This window comes from Melitaea cinxia, chromosome 20, assembly GCF_905220565.1.
Source record: "Melitaea cinxia chromosome 20, ilMelCinx1.1, whole genome shotgun sequence".
NCBI classification, from domain to species: Eukaryota; Metazoa; Arthropoda; class Insecta; order Lepidoptera; family Nymphalidae; genus Melitaea; species Melitaea cinxia.
In genome coordinates, this window is record NC_059413.1 from 1,102,744 (window position 1) to 1,125,907 (window position 23,164).

Consider the following 23,164-nt stretch of genomic DNA (forward strand, 5'->3'; position numbering starts at 1 on the left):
AATCGCGGGCAACAGTTAGTGTATTATAAAACAAAGTCACCAAAAGTGTATGTGATCGATTCCCTCAAAATCTACTGAACGGATTTTCATGCAGTTTCACCATTGGAGAGAGGGCTCCACCATTCGCAAGAAGAAGGTTTACGGAACGGCTAAGACGATTTTGATGAGAGTTTCACTGGAAATTTGTCAGGAAAACTTTGTGACAAACTAATTTCAACGCGGGCGCAGCCGCGGGCACAGCTAGTATATATATCTATGTATTGTCGGGGATAACTTCGTCGTTTATGAACCGATTTAGATAATTCTTTTTTTTTTGTTAGAAAAGAGATATCCCAAGTGGGATACCATGATAATGGAACCAGGATCTGATGAGCCCAGAGAAATCGAGAGGAATCCTTGAAAATCGTAGTGACAACTAGTGCGTTTGTTAATTTTTTTCGTCTACTTACGTTGTATTTATTACTTGTCGATGTTATTGAAGTCTATGTTTTTCGTTTGCACAACATTATTCACATAAATTTAAATATAATTACCAATTCAAATAATATTATAAATGCGGACTTTTTGAGGATGGATATATGTATGTATTGTGACTCTTTCGCGAAAAACTACTGGACCGATTTTCATGAAAATGGTAAGTAGATAGCTGGAGATTGAGAATAATAATATATAAATAAATACCATCTATACTTGTTTTCTGATATGACACAAAGCAGATACAAAGTACAAATTTTACAGGGTTAATATAAGTAAAGTCTGTGTATGAAACTAGCGCAGTTGTGCTAGCGTAGTTGTGCTAGGAGACCTGTATTACAGATTGTCAGTTTCTCCACATCCGGACCGGGTGGAAATCTATACAAATAAATAAAATTGGAGTGTCTGTTTGTAATATTGAAATAACAGCTCTTTACTAAATGCATGTGGATGTATACACGGCACATAAACCAAAATAACATTTTTTACGATTTTTGTCTTTCTGCCTGCCTGTCTGTTTGTTCCGGCTAATATGTGAAACGGCTGGACGGATTTTGACGGTACTTTCACTGGCAGATAGCTAATTTAATAAGGAACAACTTAGTCTACTTTCATTTTAGATATTTATTTAGTTTATAACTCTTCGAACTGAAAAATAACCTTTTTGTTAAATTTCACGTGGACGAAGTCGCGGGCACGGCTAGTTAGTACATAAGTTTGAATGTAACATTTAGTGGTATGCAGAAAAGAGCAGTTCCAAAAACTATTACAAATGTATATTTATATATATATTTATATTTATATATATTTATATATAAGTGAGTGTTAGACGGGTGAAACCACGTGGCGCAGCTAGTTAAAGACAAAATATTCAATTCCATTAATAAACTCAAGGCCACGTGAAGCGTCATAAGAATCGTTTACGAAAATTATAATAACTTAATTCTGACAAATGCATTATAGATAAACGGATAATGCGTTAGGTAGAAAATCATTATCAAAGAATATATAATATATTTGATTAATACTCATTCTAAAAAAAAAATCAGTAGGTATTAAAGAACTAAAATACCCGCTGCCATAGCAACCAAGTTAAAAAGTTGATAAATCTTTCGACTGTTTACTAGAAAATAATGATTCCCTGTTCTTATTTGCTCTGGTATAGTGTAGGCGCCTAAAATACCGATGGTTTGTGGTTTCGGGATGGATATTTTAATTTTTATATCCTCTTTCTGGTTTGAATATCTGTCCTTGTGGGTCTCCTCACCGTGCCTTGGAGATCACAATAAGCCGTTGAACCCGGTTGACATCATAAATACCTGATAGCGATGGTTACTCATAGCTCATATATCCGCCAACCTGGAGTCCTCTGCAGCGTGGTGGATTAATCTGAAATACTTCTCTTCATATGAAAAGGCCTACGCCCAGCAGTGGGATGCTACAGGTGAAATGTGGTCGTCGTAATTCCTGTTCGACAGACCCACATTTTTAAAATTAACATGTTTATTTTTATTAATAAAATTATTTTAAAACGGGAAATTTGCCATATTTTTTTTATTTTCGTTTTACGGACATCATTCTTATTAACATAGAACATTTCAATTTTAAAACGTTCAAAACTTTTCTTAACATAAAAAACAGTTCCATGCTGTATTATCTCTTCGCGATTAACTCATAAACTAATGAACAGAGAATGCGGTTTATACCAATAGTTTAATAGAGTAGACGGAGTGAAACCTAAGGAAGTTATATGTGTATAATTTGTCAATATTTTGTGACAATTCGTTGAAATATGATGATAATCTAACAATATCGGAGAAAATTATACTATCTTGAAGCTTTAATCGAATATATGCTGACCCTATCTCCCATTCCCCCCAGGAGCTCTGGTTATCTTACTCTCTAACAGGAATACAGCACTGCTTAAGAGCTGTTTTATTTAGCTGTGATCTTCTGTAAGGTCGAGGTACTTCCCCAGTCGGGCTGCTCCAGATTTTGAGCAGGAAATTACCTTAATTCAGTTAAAGTAAATAACTTTGTTGTTTAAGCGGATACACAATCAATCCTTATAAACCTAAATATTTGTTACTTTTCAACCTACTTCGAAATAAAAAAGAAAGTTCCCAATTCGATTGTATTTCTTACGTGTGTTTCTCGGAACTTTTTACCGAGTGAATCGATTTCGATTATTCTTTTGTTCAACCTGGTGCTCGTCATACCATCATCATCACTACAGCCTATTGCAGTCCTCTGCTGGACATAGGCCTCCACAAGTTCGCACCAAAAATGGCGAGAATCCATATGTGTTGCCCATAGTCACCACCCTGGGCAGGCGAATTAGTGACCGCAAAGCTGGCTTTGTCGCACCGAAGACGCTATGGTCATGCATATATATGGTCAGTCGTCATATGGTCTCATTTAGATTTGATCAAGATCTGACGAGTGCTTTTTGAGTTATTCGTCATAATGCGTATCTACTTGACTTTTTTTTCGTCTACCTACGTTGTGTTACTGGTCGATGTAATTGAAGTAGGTTTTTTTGTTTGCGAGCAAACACAACTATCACATTTCGTGGACATTATGATCAATCATAACAACATTTTACACAGTTTAGGTTCGTTACGTTAAAACATAAAACGATCTATATATTATGACGAAATCCTAATTTCTAATTAATATTATTATTAATTGTAATTTATACGTTATCTAAACCGTTGGACATCTATAAATTTCGTATAAGTTAGTAAATTTAGGGCCTATTTCACCGTTGTGGATAAAACGCTATCTTACGGATGACAGTATCCGAGAGATAACAATTCTTGGTATGCATACTGTTTTTTATTTCATATCTATGAAATATTTCTATTCATATGAATGTTAATCTCCAAGTTGTTTATTATTAATCGATGCTGTGTGGTTACGGTAGTAAAGAATATAAGCCAACCCCTCTCTTCTCGTGGGTGTCGTAAGAGGTGACTAAGAGGTAACACAGTTCCACCACCACCTTGGAACTCAAAAAGCCGACCGATGACGGATAACCATCCAGCTGCTGGCTTTGAAATATACACACCGAAGACGGACGTCTTCGGTGCGACAAAGCCAGATCTGCGGTCACCAACCCGCCTGCTAAGCGTGGTGACTATGTGCAAAACACATGAGTTCATGCCATTTTCGGCGCGAACTTGTGGAGGCCTATGTTCAGCAGTGGACTGCGACAGGCTGAAGTGATGATGATGAATTAATGAGAAATTAGCCTAATGGCCTTTTCCATCTCTTGTTTTCATTCACAGGCGGTTAAACAGGCCTTCAGTCATTATTTGTACCAACTGCTTGAATTCCAACTCGCTGTAATCTGTAACCTTAGAGCAACGACGTCCTTAATATTACTAGAGAAATGTGTATTAACAGTCCGCAACCATGTGTCAAAAGGAACTACCCCTAACCTAGAAACAGAATAAAGAAACATAAATTTTAGTCTGATGCAAAGCTAAAGCAGTAAAAGTTCTATTCTCTGTTGTCATTTCTACATATCTATTATGTAACGTTTTTATTTTTGGTATATCACTATACCATTTTTAATCTTATCAAAATTAATCACCGATTAATATTTGTATAAATACTGAGCATCGTAGAGGCACTTTAGTACTTAATATTTGAAATTTAATTCAAAGTTAAGTTTCTATTAAAATGAAGGTTGCCGTGCTCTCCGTTCTACTGATCCTTGCAGGCACCTTAGCCTCGCCTCCTCAATTCAATGGTAAATATTATAACTTAATTTTTTCTTTTTTGATTGCATATATCAGTTATCCATTTCCTATTAAGATTTATCAAGTATTGGTAACATTTACATTATTGAAATATTCATAATTCTCTTATTAATATAGTCCTCTATATTATATAGTCCTGTAGAACATACACAACGTTTCAAATTCACTTTAATATTATTGTTACAGAAAGCAGCGACATCGTTACTAATCTTGTTCGTAATATAATTATAAGAATCAGTGAACATATCAAGAATTCTGGTTATGACCCGCTAGATATTAGTAGGTTTGCCTATGAATACATCGGAAAGTAAGTGGATATATGGTTATTTACTCAATCTCGTTCTTTTCTTTGTATGCTTTAACGACGAATATTCCTTAATTTGCTTCTTTATTATTTGAGATATGTAACAGAGTTTTACTCGATAGTTTAAATGTTAGTTCTCTGGAACTCTCGATGACATGAATGTAGTCTACCCTTTGCGATGATTATTATAGAACCATTGTTATCGAAATGAAACCATTTTTAAAATTTAAATGTTTTTGTCTTTGATTATGTATGTTTTATATGTAAAATAATGTCTTAATTCGGTGTTGATTTTTTTTCTAGCTTTTTTCAATTTAAGTTCGATATTGAAGACTTACATTTCTCCGGTGCTAGCAACATTGTCATCAGAAGACTCTTCAATAATGTCCTTCTTAGCACATTCGACTTCGATGTTGTAGTTCCACAAATGAATATGAGAATCGGTGAGTTTATCAACTTTTCATAATTTTATACTACTTATATGCTTAAATTCCTTTCTAATTCTTTCCTTTTTTTAAACGACAACAAACGGGTAACAAACAAACAAGCATATGGCTCAGCTGATAGTAAGCGATTACCGTAGCCTATAGACGCGTGCAACACCAGAAGCATCGCAAGCGCGTTGTCGACCCTATCCCTAATCCCTCCTAGGAACCCCTTAATTCACTCTAGGAGCTTTGGTCACCTTACTCGCCACAGGAACACAACACTGCTTGAAAGTATTATTTAGCTGTGGTCGACGTACCAGCCCAGTCGGGCTACACCATATTAAGCAGTAGGAAATTCCTACCTCAGTTACCGTAGCCTATAGCCACAACATAGAACCATCGCAAACGCGTTTCTAACCTTATCCTCGACCCGCTCCAGGAGCTCTGGCCACCTTACTTACCACAGGAACCCAGCACTGCTTGAAAGCATTATTATTTAGCTATGGCCTTCTGTAAGAGCGAGGTACTTCCCTAGTCTGACTGCTGCAGTTTTTGAGCACTATTAATCCTGCTACGATCTACCTCAAAATAGTATATTTAATTAAAAACCTATCTTTGTACTGTAATTGTAATTCTTTTGTATGCTTAGGTAATTCTGGCCTAGAAGTTGGTATTGGAGAAAAGGAACTGAGTGGAGAATTAAGCGGCTGGTAAGAGTTTGATAAGCTTGATATTTTACTAACCGAAAAAAATCCTTCTCAAATTTCATTTGTATCGATCACTAAAAATACAACGAAGGCGTGCTAAGAACAAGCTAGTAACACATTTGTATCAATTGTTGAATTTCTATAAATATAAATATTTATAGATTTCATACATTTTCATCTCATTTCTCTTACATGCTGCTATTAAATTAAATCATTCACAACTACTGGACGTTTAAAGATGATTAAATTTTTAATGAAACAATGACTTTAAATTCTTGTACTTCCTTTTTAGGCTTTCAATTAAAGACATACGCCTATCTGGCCAGGTTCGCTATGAAGGTAATATCATCGTCGGTGTCAACATAGTTGGCATCCACTTGCAGAACGGTATTGGCAATATTGAGGTACGCATTGAAAAAAAAAAACATTCCAATAGTTTTACAAAATTAACAAAGCTACCTAAAACCTTCCTGTACGAATTTCTTGAAATAAATAAACATTCACAAAATCAATACAAACGACTAAAATTTATAATATATTAAAATATGACGTAATTTTAAAATCAATGTTCACAGCCTGTACTGATACTTATCCTACTAAATATTAGTCATCTATTATTTTAGTTAATAAATACTATATATTATATTTTTCAGGCTGACGTCAAATTGATTGGTAATGGAAATGACTACTCCGAACGTGTGAATAAGTTCTTAAACGACACTCTTCCCAATACTCTCGAAAAATACCAGGTACATTAAGCTCAAGAAATCTCACCTATTCCAGTCATTAAAATTTTTGAAAGTTGATACATTTCTTACTATATTATGTATGATAAATTTAAATTTATTATGAAGTCTGTTTTTAACCGAATTCGAAAAAGGAGAAGATTGTCCATTCGACTGTATTTTTTTTGTTTTGACAGTTCAACTTATGAGCTTATGATGGGTTGGGTCAAACTAGTTTTGTGTCATTTAGAGTGTGCCTTGTACCATAATTGACAATACTAATGCAATATTTATTCTTACAGTACGAAATCAACGCGGTGATTGCTCGTATCATCATGGCGATCATCAATCGATCATACTGAGAAGATTTTATGCAGATTTAATGATTTTCAAATGTGTGAATGTAAATTATTAATTTTGATTTATAAAAATTCGGATGTATAAGTCATAAGTTCAATATATACGTTTAAAAAAAGATTTAATTTTTTTTATTTACCCCACCTTCACATTGATCTGATTAAAATATAAATAAGACCTGAAATAGTAATTAAAATTTTAATTCATTTAAATTTTATTGCGATCTAACAAGTACTTTTCGAGTTATATCTAATAATGCGTATTTCCTTGGCAATTTTGTCGTCGACCTACGTGGTATTATACCGCATAACTTCACCTTTGCCATCAACTTTACATGTAATTTTCTTTATATTCTGTTTTTGGTGCAATAAAGTATATAATAATAATAATAATAATCTGATCTCTCTACGAAGGTGAAACCTATAAATATCTCGGAATATCAGAGGCATTGGGCATTGATGACGGAGCCATGAAGCAACTGGTAAAGGAACGATTCTTTGGCCGGCTGAAGAAAGTTCTCCACAGCTTTCTTTCGGGCGATAACAAGGTGCGTGCCTTTAACAGTTGGGTTATGCCCTTAATCGTCTATACCTTTGGCATTTTGAGATGGACTCAAACGGAATTAGATACCCTTGATCGCCAAGTCCGTAAACTTTTAACACCGTACCGAATACACCATCCTCGATCGTCTGTGATGAGATTATAGATCCCACGAAAATGTGGGAGTCGTGGCTTTTTAAACGCTAAAAATCTCCACAATCGTGAGGTGTATAATCTCAGAGAGTACTTTTTAAATATAAAGAGCGATATGCACATGGACGTTGTTGCGGTTGATAGGGGCTTTACTCCGCTGTCCTTAGGCAAAGAGAAATGGCGTAAGCCTATAGTAATGCGTACCGTTGACCGCGTGGCCGTATGGAAGAGCAAGGAATTAAATGGCCGGTTCTACAAAGTTCTGACAGACCCAGATGTAGACCAGTCCAGCTCTATATCCTGGTTACAACACGGGAACCTCTTCGGAGAAACCGAAGGTTTTGTCTGTGCAATTATGGACGAAGTTATCAAGACGAATAACTACCGGAAACATATCATGAAAGACGGAACTCCAGACATATAGACTAGCTTGCCATAAGCCTGGAGAATCCATTAGACATGTTGTTTCCGGTTGTAGTCATCTTGCTAACGGTAAGTACTTGCACAGACATAACCAAGTAGCCAGGATTATACACCAACAACTTGCTATTCGATACGGCCTCGTTGAAAATGAGTTGCCTTATTATAGGTATAACCCAACGCCATTTCTTGAAAATGGTCATGCATTGCTCTACTGGGATCGATCTATTGTCACTGACAGGTTTATTGCAGCCAATAAACCTGATATAGTGCTAGTAGACCGATCAGCTGCCCGAGCAATAATTGTTGACATTACAGTTCCACATGACGATAATCTCGTAAAGGCCGTAAAAGAAAAATTAAGTAAATATTTAGACCTTGCCCACGAGATTACCAGCATGTGGAATGTAGACTCAACAATAATTGTTCCTATTGTTGTATTGGTTAATGGTCTTTTAGCGAAGAGTTTCGACCAACACCTTAAGAAACTCTCACTTGACTGTTGGATCAAGGGTCGGATTCAAAAGGCAGTGTTGCTTGAAATGGCCCGCATTGTGAGGAGGTTCCTCAGCCTGGAACCTTAACTGCCGGTGGCCTGGGCCTCAACCTGCCACCGGAGGACTCCTATTTTTATATTTTTAAATATTTTTATTAGTCTTTTTTATAAATATATTTAAAAATGTAATCATAAGAAAATTAATTGAATAAAAGAAATAATAATAATAATAGCATCAAGGGTCGGATTCCAAAGGTAGTGTTGCTTGAAACGGCTCGCATTGTGAGGAAAGTAATCATGAGGAAATATTATTACAAGTATAAAACAAAGTCGTTTCCCGATGCGGATTTTGATGCGGTGTTCTTTATTAATTAGAGTGATTCCAGAAGAAGCTTTATATGTATAATACACGCATAATATAGTAGAGGGACACTGATAGTTTTTGCAACAGTGCGAAGCCAAGGCAGGTCGCTTGTATTCAAAAGAAACACATAATAATAATAAGTTTTCTCCATGTATACCGATTATAATGATTCTTATTTGAATCGAAAGCCGATACTTGTTTTGTAGTTTCATTGAAATTTGATTAAGGTCTGGTGATTACTTTTTGAGTAATCTTTGAAAACGCGCATTTGATTGATTATTTTTTCTTCTACTTACGTTGTATTACTTGTCCATGTAATTGAAGGCGGTTGTTTTTTGTTTGCGAGCAAATACCAGTATTAAATTCTGCTGGTAACATCTATCAGTAATTTATGTGCCACATAAACTTTATCAGCAACCTGTAAAACAGGCCCTTAGTACGCATTATAGTATCATCACAAAAATAGAGCGAACTCATGTGTTTTGCTCATAGTCACCACGCTGGTCAGGCGGGTTGGTGACCACAGGGCTGGCTTTGTCGCACCGAAGACGCTTCTGTCCGTCTTCGGCCTGTGTATTTCAAAGCCAGCAGTTGGATGTTTATTCCGCCATCGGTCGCCTTCTTAAGCTATAAAGTGGTAGTGGAACTGTGTTATCTCTTAGCCGCCTCTTATGACACCCACGGGAAGAGAGGGTGTGGCTACATTCTTTATTGCCGTAACCACACAGCAATGTACTTACAACTGACGAGGTTTTAGGCGACAACACACACCACAATAGACTGGCTGTACTTTTTTGGTTTTACGTCTTTTTTTGTAAAGCTACTGAGGTGGGCACTGCAGGAAATTTCACGCGCAAAATCTAGAGCAGCCCGACTAGGGGACCTTAAAGAAGATCTAACTGAGGTAGGTCACAGCAGGAATTTCCTGCTCAAAATATGGAGCAGCCCGACTGGGGTAGTACCTCGACCTTACAGAAGATCACAGCTAAATAATACTGCTTTCAAGCAGTGTTGTGTTCCTGTTGGTGAGTAAGGTGACCAGAGCTTGTGATTATGGATTGGGTCGGCAACGCGCTTGCGATGCTTCTGGTGTTGCAGGCGTCTATAAGCTACGGTAATCGCTTACCATCAGTTGAGCCGTACGCTTGTTTGCCGACCTAGTGACATAAAAAAAAAGATAACAGCTAAATAATACTGCTTTCAAGCCTGTTGGTGAGTAAAACGACCAGACCTCCTGCGGGGGATCGGAGGTAGTAGTCCGGTCAAATTAAACCAAAACATGAAGCTACATTAATATACAACAACCTTAAAATTGGTGAAATAGTCCAAAATATAATTATAAATAAAATTTGAAAATTCCCCATCTTTCCCCTGTATGGATTTTTTTATTCAAGGTCAAATGTTAAAAAAATGCTTTTTACGCGATTTTCAGGAAAACAGCAAGATTTATCATAAAAATACTTCAGACAACAAAAATGAACAAAAAATGTGCAAATACTTTTTTGCTACGAGTCACCTATATATATGTATACGGTCGAATTGTGTAACCTCCTCCTTTTTTGAACTCGGTTAAAAAAACGCTAAGTACTTAGTACGTATTTTTATATTTTTTATAGATAATTTTATGATTTACAATTATTGTCTGAAATTATTTTTACGATAAAACTTGCCGTTTTGCTGTAAGTCGCGAAAAACTCATTTTATTTACCTTTGAACTTGAATAAAAAAACTCCATACAGGTCAAAGATGGACAGAAGAACTTTCAAATTTTATTTATAATTATATTATGAACTATTTCACCAATTTTCAGCATGTTGTAAATTTATGTAGCTTCGAATGTCTAAATTGACCGGACTATAGGGTCGGCAACGCGCTTGCAGTGCTTATGGTTTTGCATGCGTGCTTATAAACATAAGTAGTTGTGGTAATCGCTTACCATGAGGTAAACCGTACGCTTACCTGCCGACCTAGTTGTGTAAAAACAAGAAAAAAATGAGTCATCATTACAACCTATACAGTCCACTGCTGGACATAGGCCTCGACAAGCTTACGCCAAAAATAGCGTGAACTTATGTGTTTTGCCCATAGTCACCACGCTGTGCATGCGGGTTGGTGACCACAGGGCTGGCAAAAAAATGGGCGATTACGCCAAAATAGCTGACCGTTCGACGTTGCCACCTTACCTTCCCCTTGTAACTCCCCTACATATTACATACGATACTGCAGACTAGTGACCAAAAATACTAATATTTAAATTGCAAAATCAACTGCTGAATGTCCATATAACTTTCGGTAAAACATCGACATTAATTTTGCCACTTGAATTAATTATAACATTTCATGAATTAATAACAACATTCAGAACTCATTTATAAAACACTAGCCGACCCGTGCCCACTTCGTTAGCCGTTAATTATTATTTTTGTGATGCCAATATATAGTAAAGTTTTCATCTCGCTCGTATTTCTCCGACTTGATTTACATATACAATTTTTTTTTACGATAAATATAACCTATATCACTCCTGAATAGTGTAGCTTTCTGTTAGTGAAAGAATTTTCATGATCGGATCAGTCTTTGCGAAGATTACCCCCTACATACAAACAAAGTTAGAAACTTTACCTCGTTATAATATTAGTATAGATTACGTTTTTATTTTTCCGTTGGTAACTTAACAAGTTATTTGCATTTATTATTTGATTTCCTCTTTATAAATTAATCTTCTAAGTAAAGAAAGAATAATGTATTATTGAATGTGTTGCTAAGCACAAATCTCAAGAACGACTTGACCAATTTTGCAAAACACGTATAAATTTTCAGAAAACGTAACGATCATTTCAACTTAATGGATTTTACAGTTCGCAAACAGGACTCACGGAACTGTCCGGCCAACAAGATATATATGTATATAAGTTTTTTTTAACGTGGGGAAAATCCATCATGGATACCCTCCGGCGCGGGGTCGCCAGAGGGTTATGTCAGACTCCTATTGACTAAAAAAACCACCACGTGTAAGCAGTCGTCCGCCTGGGTGGGGCGAGATGGGGTCGCGCTAGCATTCGCCACCTCGCCCTGGGTATGTATATAAGTTTGAACACAGTCAGCCTACACACACACAGATCACAGCTAAATAACATTGTTCTTAAGCAGTTTGGTGTACCTAAGTAAGGCGGCCAGAGCTCCTAGGGAAGGTCCGGGGTAGTCTGCAGCGCACTTCCAATACTCCTGTGGTATTTCAGGCGTTCATAGACTACGGTATGCGCTTACCACCAGACGGACCGTACGTTTTTTTGCCATTTTTTTAACCAAGTTCAAAAAAGGGAGGTTCAAAATAGGAGGTTCTCAATTTGACTGTACATATACGAAAAAGTGTCACGTTCTACCTGAGCTTGAGTGTGCAAGCGAGAGCGCGGAACAAGCGACAGAGAAACACAATCGGCCCAAGTGTTGACTTGTGACACAATTATCTCCCTTCTCACGTGACGTCAGAGCTAGCAGTTCGAAATTTTTTTGCGATAATAATACAATTAAATTTATAAAAGTATGGAATTTTCCATCAATGTTTCTTTATGAAGTTATCACGCAAAATTAATGTCCGTAAACCGATTTTACAGACGATCAATTTTTTATGCGTGTTTACAGAAGTTTTTACTGCGTGGGTCGATTTCGATTTTTTTAGATTATTGAATTATCTTCAGTAGTGCTTATTTAATTAACTATTATATATATGCTTATTTAATGTAATAGTTTTTTTTTTTCGAAGTTATACTTCTTTTAGCGCGTTAGGGGAAAATGATGAGAGTAAATTTTAATGCGCGCGCACACTGTCACATAAAACTGACACCTTGAAGTTAGCCAGTCAACGTGAACTTAACAACGTGAAGTTAGCTAGCCAATGAAGTATAACTTCTTACGTGCGCACATAAGTACACACACATTTTTCATTTATACCAAGTGTAATATAATTAGTCTTGCTTAGCTGTCGATCCCAGTTGTCATGCTTCACGCTTCAGCTTGTAATATTCCACTGCTGGACATAGGCCTCTTTCCCCATGTAGGAGAAGAATGAGAGCTTAATCCACCACGCTGCTCCAATGCGATATATTCCCTACTATGAGTAACGATCGGTAACAGGTGTAAATGATAGCAACCGGAACCGACGGCTTAACGTACTCATTATTGTCAAATATACCTAATTATCGGCCTATAAGCGTTTTAAGCAATTTTTTTGGGTATCCCGTCCAGGTCATTCACCACGCTGCTCCAATTTGAGTTGGCGGCGATTAATTCTTTGTAGTTCACTTAAAATCACGGGAAGATTGCTCAGAGCATCAAGTTACCTTAATCCGGCACTGCTAATGAGATAGCGATCGCTACTCATAGAAGGGAATACATCCAACCTGCTGAAACATCCGACCCTTAAAAATTAACACACAAAAGGGTTTCTCTTATCCACTCTTTACGCTGTTGACCGTAAGGCTTCTCCGTCTTTTGCCGATTATGAACAGCTTTGGAAGTGCCCGTTGTGCAAATCTAAAAAACCTCATGAAACTGGTGATGATTTAACCATATACAAAAAATATATATTATAATTAAATGTTATAATCTTTATTTTTCTTTTTTTTTTGTTATATCACGATTAATTAGTAATAAGCGAGTCATTTAAAAATAAGTGTTCTAGAAATACTGATATTAAGCTTTAGATAAGATTTGAATCTTTTCGACACAGGATACATTATGTACCAACTTATTAAAGATAATATATTTAATTCCGGTGATAATATTAAGGCCACTTGAGACGTCAACTGTGGTGTTTACGAAAGTTTTAATACCTTATAACAAATGCATGGATAAGCGGATAATGTATTAGGTTATAATTTTTTTTTGGCCGCAAATGAAAAAATCGACTTCGATTCCATTGATAAGTAATACAACGTAAGTAGACGAAGAAATATTCAAGTAAATGCGCATTATCAAAACTTTCTCAAAAACGTAGCCATCCAGGTCTCGATCAAATTTAAATGGAACAATATGACAGTATTGTGTTCCTGTTGGTGAGTAAGGTGACCAGAGCTCCTTGGGGGAATTGTGGATAGGGTCGGCAACGCGCTTTGATGCATCTAATTTATAAGCTACGGTAATCGCTTACCATCAGGTGAGCCGTACGCTAGTTGTCGACCGAGTTGTATAAAAAAAGCAACAGCTTTCGATTAAAACAAGAATCATCAAAATCGGTGTCAAACAGTAGACTGTTCTGAGATAATAACATACATAAAACCGCCTCCTTTTTTGAAGCCGGTTAAAAAACAATCGAATCGAGAACCTTCTTCTTTTTAGGAAGTCGGTTAAAAAGGTCTAGTCCATTCAAAAAATAAAACAACCGTTGACACAAAATTCTAGTTGCATTTTTGCATGCATTCAGCCTGTATCGTCCCGCTGCTGGCCATAGGCCTCTTGCTCCACTTAGAAGAAGGATTAGAGCTTAATCTACCACGCGCTCCACTGCGGATTGGCGGATATGTTCCTTACTATGAGTAAGGATCGCTATCAAGTATTTTGATAACAACTGGGACCGACGGCTTAACGTGCACTCCGAGGCCCGATGGTGTGACCTACAATGACAGACATCCAAATCGGAAAGAAATATTTATACAAAGACAAATATCCATCCCGAGCGGAATTCGAACCGGCAAAACGTCAGTGTTTTAAGCGACTATTTGCACCGCTACACCAGAGCGGTTGTTATGCTAGTTGAAGAAGGCCTAGTAGGCCCCACAAGTTCACGCCGAAAATGGTGTGAAGTCATGTGTATCCAGTCACCACGCTGGGCAGGCGGGTTGGTGGAAGAAGATATAAAACCTGTAAAATAATGCTCTTGAATAAATAACTATAACTAAATATTGATAATGCATTAAAATGTATTAATGAAAATGCGAATTATAATTGTACTTTGAACCAGAACTAAAATAATGGATAGCTGTTTGTTAAATCAATGACCACTACAACATTACAGTTGAAAATATATTAAGACTCCAAATACGTTGTAATTACTAGAATTTATAATTGCTACATTACGCTGCTTTCAATGCGATTCGATTTCAATTTTTCGATGTTTATCAAAACAAGGCATCTCTGACCACAGAGAGAATGAAGAAAAATTTAAAAATGGCGTAAAGTTAGTACAGGAACGATTTGGTCTTCTGTTGCCATGTATAAAGGTAGTTACGTAACGTTGTCGTACTTATATTATCATTGTACCTATTTAAAACAACAAATCTTATCGAAATATATATCGGATTAGTATTTATATAAATACTGGGCACCGTACCATTCACTGCACATATTTGAAATTTAATTCAAAGTTAAATTTCTATTAAAATGAAGGCTGCCGTGCTCCCCGTTCTACTGATCCTTGCAGGCGCTTTTGCCTTGCCTCCACAGAATGCTGGTAAGTAATAATACGACTCACCATTTTTTTTGTTAACTATCAAATACTTACACGCTAGTTATCTGTTTTCACATATTGCGATCAATAGTTATGATCTGATATTTAAAAATTCATCAAGTATCATAAAGTCCGTTTTAACGACGTCCATTAAAGGAGGAGGCTAGCAATTCATCTGTATTTTTTTTTATGTATGTTACCTCAGAACTTTTTACTGAGTGGACCTATTTCGATGATTTATTTTTTTAATCAAAAGATGGTGTGTGTCATGTCCTTTTTAAATTTAATTGAGATCTTATAAGTAATTTTCAAGTTATATCTAATAATGTGTATTTGCTTGACTATTTTCTCGTCGATCTACGTTTGTATTACACCGCACAACTTTTCAATTCGTATACCGATTTTAATTATTCTTACTATAATCAAAAGCCGATGCGTGTCTTGTGGTCCCATTTAAATTTTATCGAGATATGATAACTACTTTTGTAATTGAAGTTGGATTATTGTTAGTACACAGTGGACAATTATTGTTAGTATGGTATTGTTGGTTTTAATAATTTTAATTTATTATTACAGAAACCAGAGACCCAGTTACTGAATCTGTGAGAGATATAATTGAAGGAATCATTGGAATCATGAAAAACGTAGATCCGTACGAGTTAGAGAGCTATATCGTGAAATACGACTGGAAGTAAGTGTTCGTTGTTTTTTATTAGTTTTTTGATCGTCCTTCTTTACCGAGATTTATCAATCAATATTTCTTGATTCCCTTCCTTCTCATATGAAATAGGTAACAAGTAATCTCTAGAAATCTCAATGATACGACTGTAGTGGATCCTCAGTGATGCTTATCATGAGGAATCATCGACTGGTGCTTGGCGTGACATGACTGTTAATTGTGCTTCTCTGATTGTGTATGTTTTATTTGTTGTAATTTAACTATTTCTAGACACTAATTCAATTGCCTTTTTTTAGGCTTTTTCAATTTAAGGTCTCCATTGAAAGATTTTCTTTCACTGGTGCCAGCAACATTGTCATCAGAAATCTCCACAACAATGTTCTTTTTGGAACATTCGGCTTTGATTTACTTGTTCCAGAGCTCAATGCGAATCTAGGTGAGTGTGAAACTTTTCCAAAATTTTATACTGATTTTATAAGTAAATTGCTTAAATAAATGAAACACTGTCTGTAATTGTTATTTTATTCTTGTTTAGCTAACTCTGCAATTGCTGTTACTGTTGGGGATAATTCTGTAGAAAGTGAATTAAAGGGCAGGTAAGAGTTTGCATAACTATCATTGATAGAATCTTGATACTCTATTATCTAAATAAAGAATTCCTTTCCTACTTTAATTGTATTTACATCTATGAAAAAAAAATCTTACTTTGCGCGCTGCCATCTAACATCGAGATCCTCCAGATAATAAGTTGTAAGACTTCATTTTTTTTAAATATAACATCAAATTGATCATTTTGTACCAATAATGTTATCTTATAAATGAGATCATTCATAGTCTCTAAATCATTTAACTCAACTCTAATCATTAAACTCAAAGATGTTGACATTATTTATACTAAAATATTGACTAATGTTTTATTTTTGTATTCCTCTTTTAGCATATCGATTAAAAACATTCGCCTAGTTGGTCAGGTTCACTACAGAGGTTCAATTATTATCGGCGTCGAGATAGTTGGCATCTCCTTGCAGAACAGCATTGATGCTATTGAGGTGCGTATTTGGGAATTACTTACAAAATATATATCGAAATTAAATAAAATCGTTACAGGCAGTTGTCGTACAATAGTAAACTCAACTGAACACTATTATATATATACCAATAATGTTCATATAAAACAGTATGTGCGTAACTTTTTATAGTGTAACTAACTGTAAGAGGTCACTTGTTGTGGTGTACCGGGTAACTTGAAGTATTGACCTATTCCTGTGGATCACTATGGTGTCTCCATACCTTCCTTCGCAGATTATGATTCTCCTACGTACAGAAAATTGCCTTTTGCACAGTAATTATTTGTCTACAGAATCTATCAGTTAGTTTATTTCATAACTATCAGTCGTATGTATTACTTCGCTTATTTGTCGCCGTCCTCGCTCACGTAGGACACCGGAAAATTTTCGTACAATAACCTAACTATATGAATGTTTTGTATTTTATTTTTCAGGCTGACCTCAGTATAGTCCGTAATGGAATTGATATCTCCGAACCTATCAATGTCTTCTTAAACGACACTCTTCCCAACACTCTCGCCAACTTCAGGGTACGTTTACTAACCTCATGGAGATCTAGAGAGATTAGTTGTTTGTTTATCAATTCTTACGCGTTATCCTTAACAAATACTTTACCGACATGAAAATTATATTACCTACCAAGTACATTAAATAAAGCTTTAATTCAGTTATATCCATCTCCTTTAAGTCATATTACAGACGATACAGCAATATTATTACTCGTATTATAAAGAACCTACCTTAAAGTTTTGTTCGATGAATTACGATTTATACGAGGTCTGTTCTAGATAATAATTTTATGTCTGAGAGTTTAACCGACGTCACTTAGTTTAGCTTTATTCCTAATAACCCGTGTAACAAACGTGTTAACAATTATAAAATTTGTGTTTTCAGAGCGAAATCAACGCGATACTTGCTGAAATTATCATGGCTATCATCAGACGCTTAACTTATTAAGAATAATTTTGAGTAAATTTGATAATTTTATAAATTACTTAATTTTGAAATATTAAAATAAAAATTTAGATTACTTATTATTACTTGTTATGTATTATCTTTAAAATGAATAAATATATTATAATAAAACATTTTGTTTATTTTACGGGTCGGTTATTGGCCTTAGTCCGTCTATTGCAGACGATTTAAACAGTGTCAGACAGACACTGAGTCACCTAGGACACTCTTCAGGAAAACGCAGAGTTGCCTAAGCTCTGCGCCACCCTCTCGACCTCACTGGCTAGGCCCACAGGAACGACGAGTCGATACGTGTGGAGCCAGTTCGGCTGCAGGAGTCTTTCGCATTTTAGAGCTATGCCACGAATGCTTGACGGAAACCCCATTCCGGGTTTCAAATAAAGTTTTCCTTCTCCAGGATTTCCCAGGACCCTCATGATTTTGAGCCAGGTTTACCCCTCGGTCGGCTTTTACGACCCCCACGAAAAGAAAGGGAGTCGTGCTATTCTACTCGGCCGACACCACACGGCATTTTACGGCTAAAAAGTACGTTATTTTGCATATTTTGAGTTTCAAGTTGTTTGGATCTATCCTTAGTGTTATCTTTTTAAAAATTATAACTATAAGATCTCTCTCTATTACTAAACTTTTTATTAGTTGATTAAATAATTTTAAATGATTACAAGAAAATCATACTGCGATCTTCAGAGTAAGAGAAATTTATTCCCCAACGTTAGTTTTAAAAATTCTTCATATTTTATATGAAATACTAGCTTTTGCCCGCGGCTTCGCTCGCGATGAATTTTTTTTAACAAAAATGTATCCTATGTTACTTCTAATACCTCCAACAATATGTGTCCAAAGTTTCACGATGATCGGTTAAGTAATTTTCGCGTGAAAGCGTAACAAACAAACTTACGTTCACATTTATAATATTAGTAGGGATTATCCTAAGTATTTGCATTAGAAAAATATAGATATACAATTATTCTTAATTATTACGTGATACGTATACGTTATTTCAACTAAACTTTTAAAATAATTTTGTAACCTAACGATGTTTATATAATTATTATGAAAATAATTTGATGTACTACGATATTATATTATCAACTCTTAAACTTTAAAATAAATCTATACTAATATTATAAAGCTGAAGAGTTTGCTTGTTTGTTTGTTTGTTTGAACGCGTTAATCTCAGGAACCACTGGTCCGATTTGAAAAAATCTTTCACTGTTAGATAGTCCATTTATCGAGGAAGGATATAGGCTATATATCATCACGCTAAGACCAATAGGAGCGGAACATCAATGAAGAATGTTTCAAAATCGATTTTTTTTTCTTCTATTGAGAGCTTCTACTGAGCCCAGTTAATCCAAAGTAACTATTCCTCGCGGACGAAGTCGCGGGCAGAAGCTAGTATTTAATCTCAAGCTCAATCATAAAGCTCAAGCGGAAGATCGGCGCTGACAGCTCTGCCAGCATATGCCGAGCTTGAGACCGGGTTTGCGATATCCTCATTGTATAATTTAATTGTTTAGCTACATTTACATATCCATTAATGTAATATTGATTTGTGTGTATGTTGCAAATAAAAGAGTATTATTATTATTATTCCACTGAATGTCTCTCCGCCCGCCCAATACATAATAGATACATATATTACAATAACTACTTATATAGATAATATAGTAAATTTACTTATACTTACATATATAAATATAAGCGGGTGGAGGAATACGCCCCGGCAGGGAGATCAAACGGCCGGGGGTTAGGGCTGTAGGCTGAGAAACCGGCGGACAATCCTAGCCGAGTCAAGTAACACCGCCTTCTGCATCCTGGCTGCGAGTGAACCGTCCCGGATCCCCAGTTGCCTCAGATGGTGAGCGAGGCTAACCGGGATCAAACCGCTGGCAGATATTACGATAGGGATTATTTCAGCGGACCCCACACCCCACATGTCGACAATCTCGTGCGCCAGATCCAGATATTTACGTTTTTTCTCAGTCTCGGCTTTCACGAGGTTCTCGTCATGCGGGACGGTGATGTCCACTAAAAATACCCTCGACCGTGCCCTGTCCATCACCACGATATCAGGCTTGTTCGCCAGTATCGTCCTGTCTGTGGCGATAGGCAGGTCCCAGTAGAGCCGGACTCCGTCACGTTCGAGTACTGGCACCGGTGAGTATTGGTAATACGGCATCCTCTGTTCCAGGAGACCGTACATAAGAGCAAGCTCTTGGTGGAGAATCTTGGCCACTTGGTTGTGTCTGTGCAAGTACTCAGTATTAGCAAGCGCGGAACAACCCGAAAGCACATGCCTGAGTGACTCACCGGGATGACGACAGGCTCGACAGAAGTCGGGAGTGCCATCCTTCAGGACGTGCTTTCGGTAGTTGTTCGTCTTGACCACCTGATCTTGTATTGCACAGACAAAACCTTCGGTTTCCCCAAAGAGGTCGCCGAATCGCAGCCACTGCAGGAGGCCTTACTGTCCACGTGAGGCGCGTGAAGCGCCTTGTAGAACCGTCCATGCAGTTCCTTCTCCATCCATACGGTCTCCCGGTCAGAGGTGCTCAGTACGACCGGTTTCTGCCAGTTCTCTTTGGCCAAGGCTAGGGGGGTTAGTCCTTTGTCACACATTGAAACGTCACCATGCAAAGGGCTGTCCCGTCTCGTTTCAAAGTAGGCCCTGAGGCTGCACACCTCGCGGTTATGCATGGTCTTAGCGCTTAACATGCCTCGACCACCACACTTCCGCGGGATGTACAGTCTCATGACCGACGACTTAGGGTGATGCATGCGATGGTGCGTCATAGTTGTGCGGACTCTTCTGTCCAGGGCGTCAAGTTCGGTCTGAGTCCATCTGAGTATGCCAAAGGTGTACAAGAGAGTGGGCATGACCCAGGCGTTATAGGCTCGGAACTTGTTGGCTCCTGACAAATAGCTCCGAAGAACTTTTGTTAGCCGTCCAAAAAAGATTTCGCAAACTGCCTGTTTCATGTCCACTTCCTTCACCCCTATGCATTGTGACATACCCAGATACCGGTAAGATTCAGCTTCGGAAAGGGTCTTGAATGATGTTAATTCGAGACTAAGCTGTGACGATTGAGTCACCCGACCCCTGTCCACATGCACGACCGCACACTTACCCACTCCAAGCTGCATCCTGATGGAACTGCTGAACTCCGTAGTGATTTTCAGCAGTTCCTGCAGGCGTGCAGCGTTAGGTGCCAGCAATTTGAGGTCGCCCATGTAGAGAAGGTGGGAGACTTTAGTACCTCCTCTCCGAAACTGAAAGCCTGTCCCCGAACGCTCTAGCAGGGTGCTTAGAGGATTCAAGGACAAGCAGAACCATAGTGGGCTCAGGCAATCACCCTGGAAAATACCCCTCCGTATCCTGATTGGGTCATCCGCATCCGCCAGTCGCTCGCCCTGGAGACATAGGATCGTGCTCCATTGCCCCATACATACTCCGAGGAAGTCTCGAACTGCCTGGTCAATCTTGTACAGCTCGAGGACCCTCAGGAGCCATGAATGAGGCACCGAGTCGAAAGCCTTTTTGTAGTCGATCCAGGCGGCCGAAAAGTTCCGACGGTTGCGTCTGACAAGCTGGCCCGCCACAGAGTCGATGAGAAGGAGCTCCTTTGTACCGCGACCGCCTCCACGACATCCGTTCTGAGCTGCAGACAGGATATTAAACTCACCAATATGTCGTGAGATCTTACAGCTCAGAACGGACGTCAGTGTCTTGTAGATGGAGGTCAGACACGTTATGGGGCGGTAGTTGGTGGGATCTGCGGTGTTGGTGGACTTAGGAGCTAAGTGAGTGATCCCGGTAGTGAAAAGGTTCGGGAGTGTCTTCCGATCTATTGCCTCTTGGTATTGTCGAGCCAAGGTCGCATGGCAGACCGAGAGCCCTTTCAGCCAGTAGTGATGCAGACCGTCGGCCCCCGGACTTTTCCAGTTCGGAGCCCGCCGGACCGCACCACTGACGTCCTCCGTAGAGATGGCGATTGGGTTCATCGGTTCGATTTTAGCACATGCGTCCTGAACCGCCGCAATCCAAGGGCCCTCCTCGTGCTCCACCTCCCCTGACCATATGTTGCGCCAGAAGGCGACGAGGTCAACCGTACTCGGTTTTAGGGAAGCAGAGCCCGATATCGGATTCTCCAGCTTTCTATAGAACCTTTTCTGATCACTCACGAAGAGGCGATTTTGTCGAAAGCGCTCAACTCTCTCAGAGTACCTGCGAATGCGCTTTCCCCATGCCGCGATTCTCTGCTTCAGGCCGTCGATGCGCTCCGTTAGTTTATCGGCTATGTCAGGCTGATCGAGGCTGATGCCTAGCCCGTTGAAGGCCATTCTAACAGAGCGCACAATCCTTGGCCTTGTGTTGCCCGACCTGAAAGCTAGCAGCCTACCAATGAGGGCCCTGGCCAGGTTGATACGGCGTTCTATTCTCCTCTTCCAGGCTGGTACGTCGCTATTCTTATGAGTAGCGCGTCCAGACTCCTGGGTCTTGGCTCCGACAAGGCGGTGCACCGCTAGAGCGGCGCCGAAGAGAATAGAACCCGTATCCTCCAAGCTGAGGCTGCCCTCCAAATAGGAAGGCAACAGTCTGTTGGCTGCCTCAATGGCATTCCGCGTCGCGGCATTGAGGGGGAGGCGAGAGAGTCGCGGTCTCATTTCCAGAGGAGCGCCTCGAGTCTCGGAAATCGCCTCTTGCAAGATCCCTCTCATCTGTTCTACTTTTTGGGCGACTGCTCCCTCAGTGATCACCTCCACAGGCGCTTCGCTACGAACGCCTTCTTGTTGCGCTGACACTTCGTTGCGCACCGTGGACACGGGTTCGACTTCAGGAGCAGCCTCACGTCGAAATCGTTCGAGCTCGGCGGCGTCAAATATGCCCTTTCGTTGGATGTACCGAGCTCGATCTGCCAGGTTCTGTTCCGTAACAGTTAGCGTAGGCTCAAGCAGTAGGAACTCGCGGTGCATTACTGCCCGGTAGCCAGTCCGCCCGGTTTCACGTCGTACAGCCCTATAGTACGCACGCATGACACTCTCGTTCATTTTCGGTGTCCATCTCATGCGACGTACTCCACCAGCGGCGGGCAACGAATGCTGAGTCCCTTGGGGCTCCGTCGTCGCCAAGCCAACTGGTGGGGATGGTGGATAACCCGACCGGTCAGGTGGTGGTGCCGGTCGGCGGGGTTGGCTGGCGGCCCGCATGCTGCCACGTCCAGCGCCAGCTCCAGACGCGCCCTGGCGTCCCCCAGGCAGC

At 38.7% G+C, this 23,164-nt stretch overlaps 2 protein-coding genes and 1 long non-coding RNA gene across 3 annotated transcripts; all 3 read left to right on the forward strand.

Annotated features, from left to right (window-relative positions):
• Positions 1–4,057: 4,057 nt before the first annotated feature.
• Positions 4,058–5,687, forward strand: LOC123663603. The gene is made up of 4 exons (XM_045598275.1): positions 4,058–4,231; positions 4,428–4,548; positions 4,849–4,988; positions 5,623–5,687. The coding sequence occupies exons 1-4, from the start codon at positions 4,162–4,164 to the stop codon at positions 5,685–5,687; spliced, it is 396 nt and encodes a 131-aa protein (XP_045454231.1). The 5' UTR covers positions 4,058–4,161.
• Positions 5,688–5,827: 140 nt separating this feature from the next.
• Positions 5,828–6,882, forward strand: LOC123663461. The gene is made up of 3 exons (XR_006744660.1): positions 5,828–6,084; positions 6,334–6,429; positions 6,708–6,882. It is a non-coding gene; the product is annotated as an uncharacterized LOC123663461 (long non-coding RNA).
• An 8,919-nt stretch (positions 6,883–15,801) lies between these two features.
• On the forward strand, positions 15,802–17,894 carry LOC123663515. Its single transcript, XM_045598188.1, has 6 exons — positions 15,802–15,871; positions 16,156–16,295; positions 16,395–16,455; positions 16,797–16,908; positions 17,361–17,456; positions 17,821–17,894. Exons 1-6 carry the CDS (start codon positions 15,816–15,818, stop codon positions 17,881–17,883), a joined length of 528 nt encoding a protein of 175 aa, XP_045454144.1. The 5' UTR covers positions 15,802–15,815; the 3' UTR covers positions 17,884–17,894.
• Positions 17,895–23,164: the final 5,270 nt, after the last annotated feature.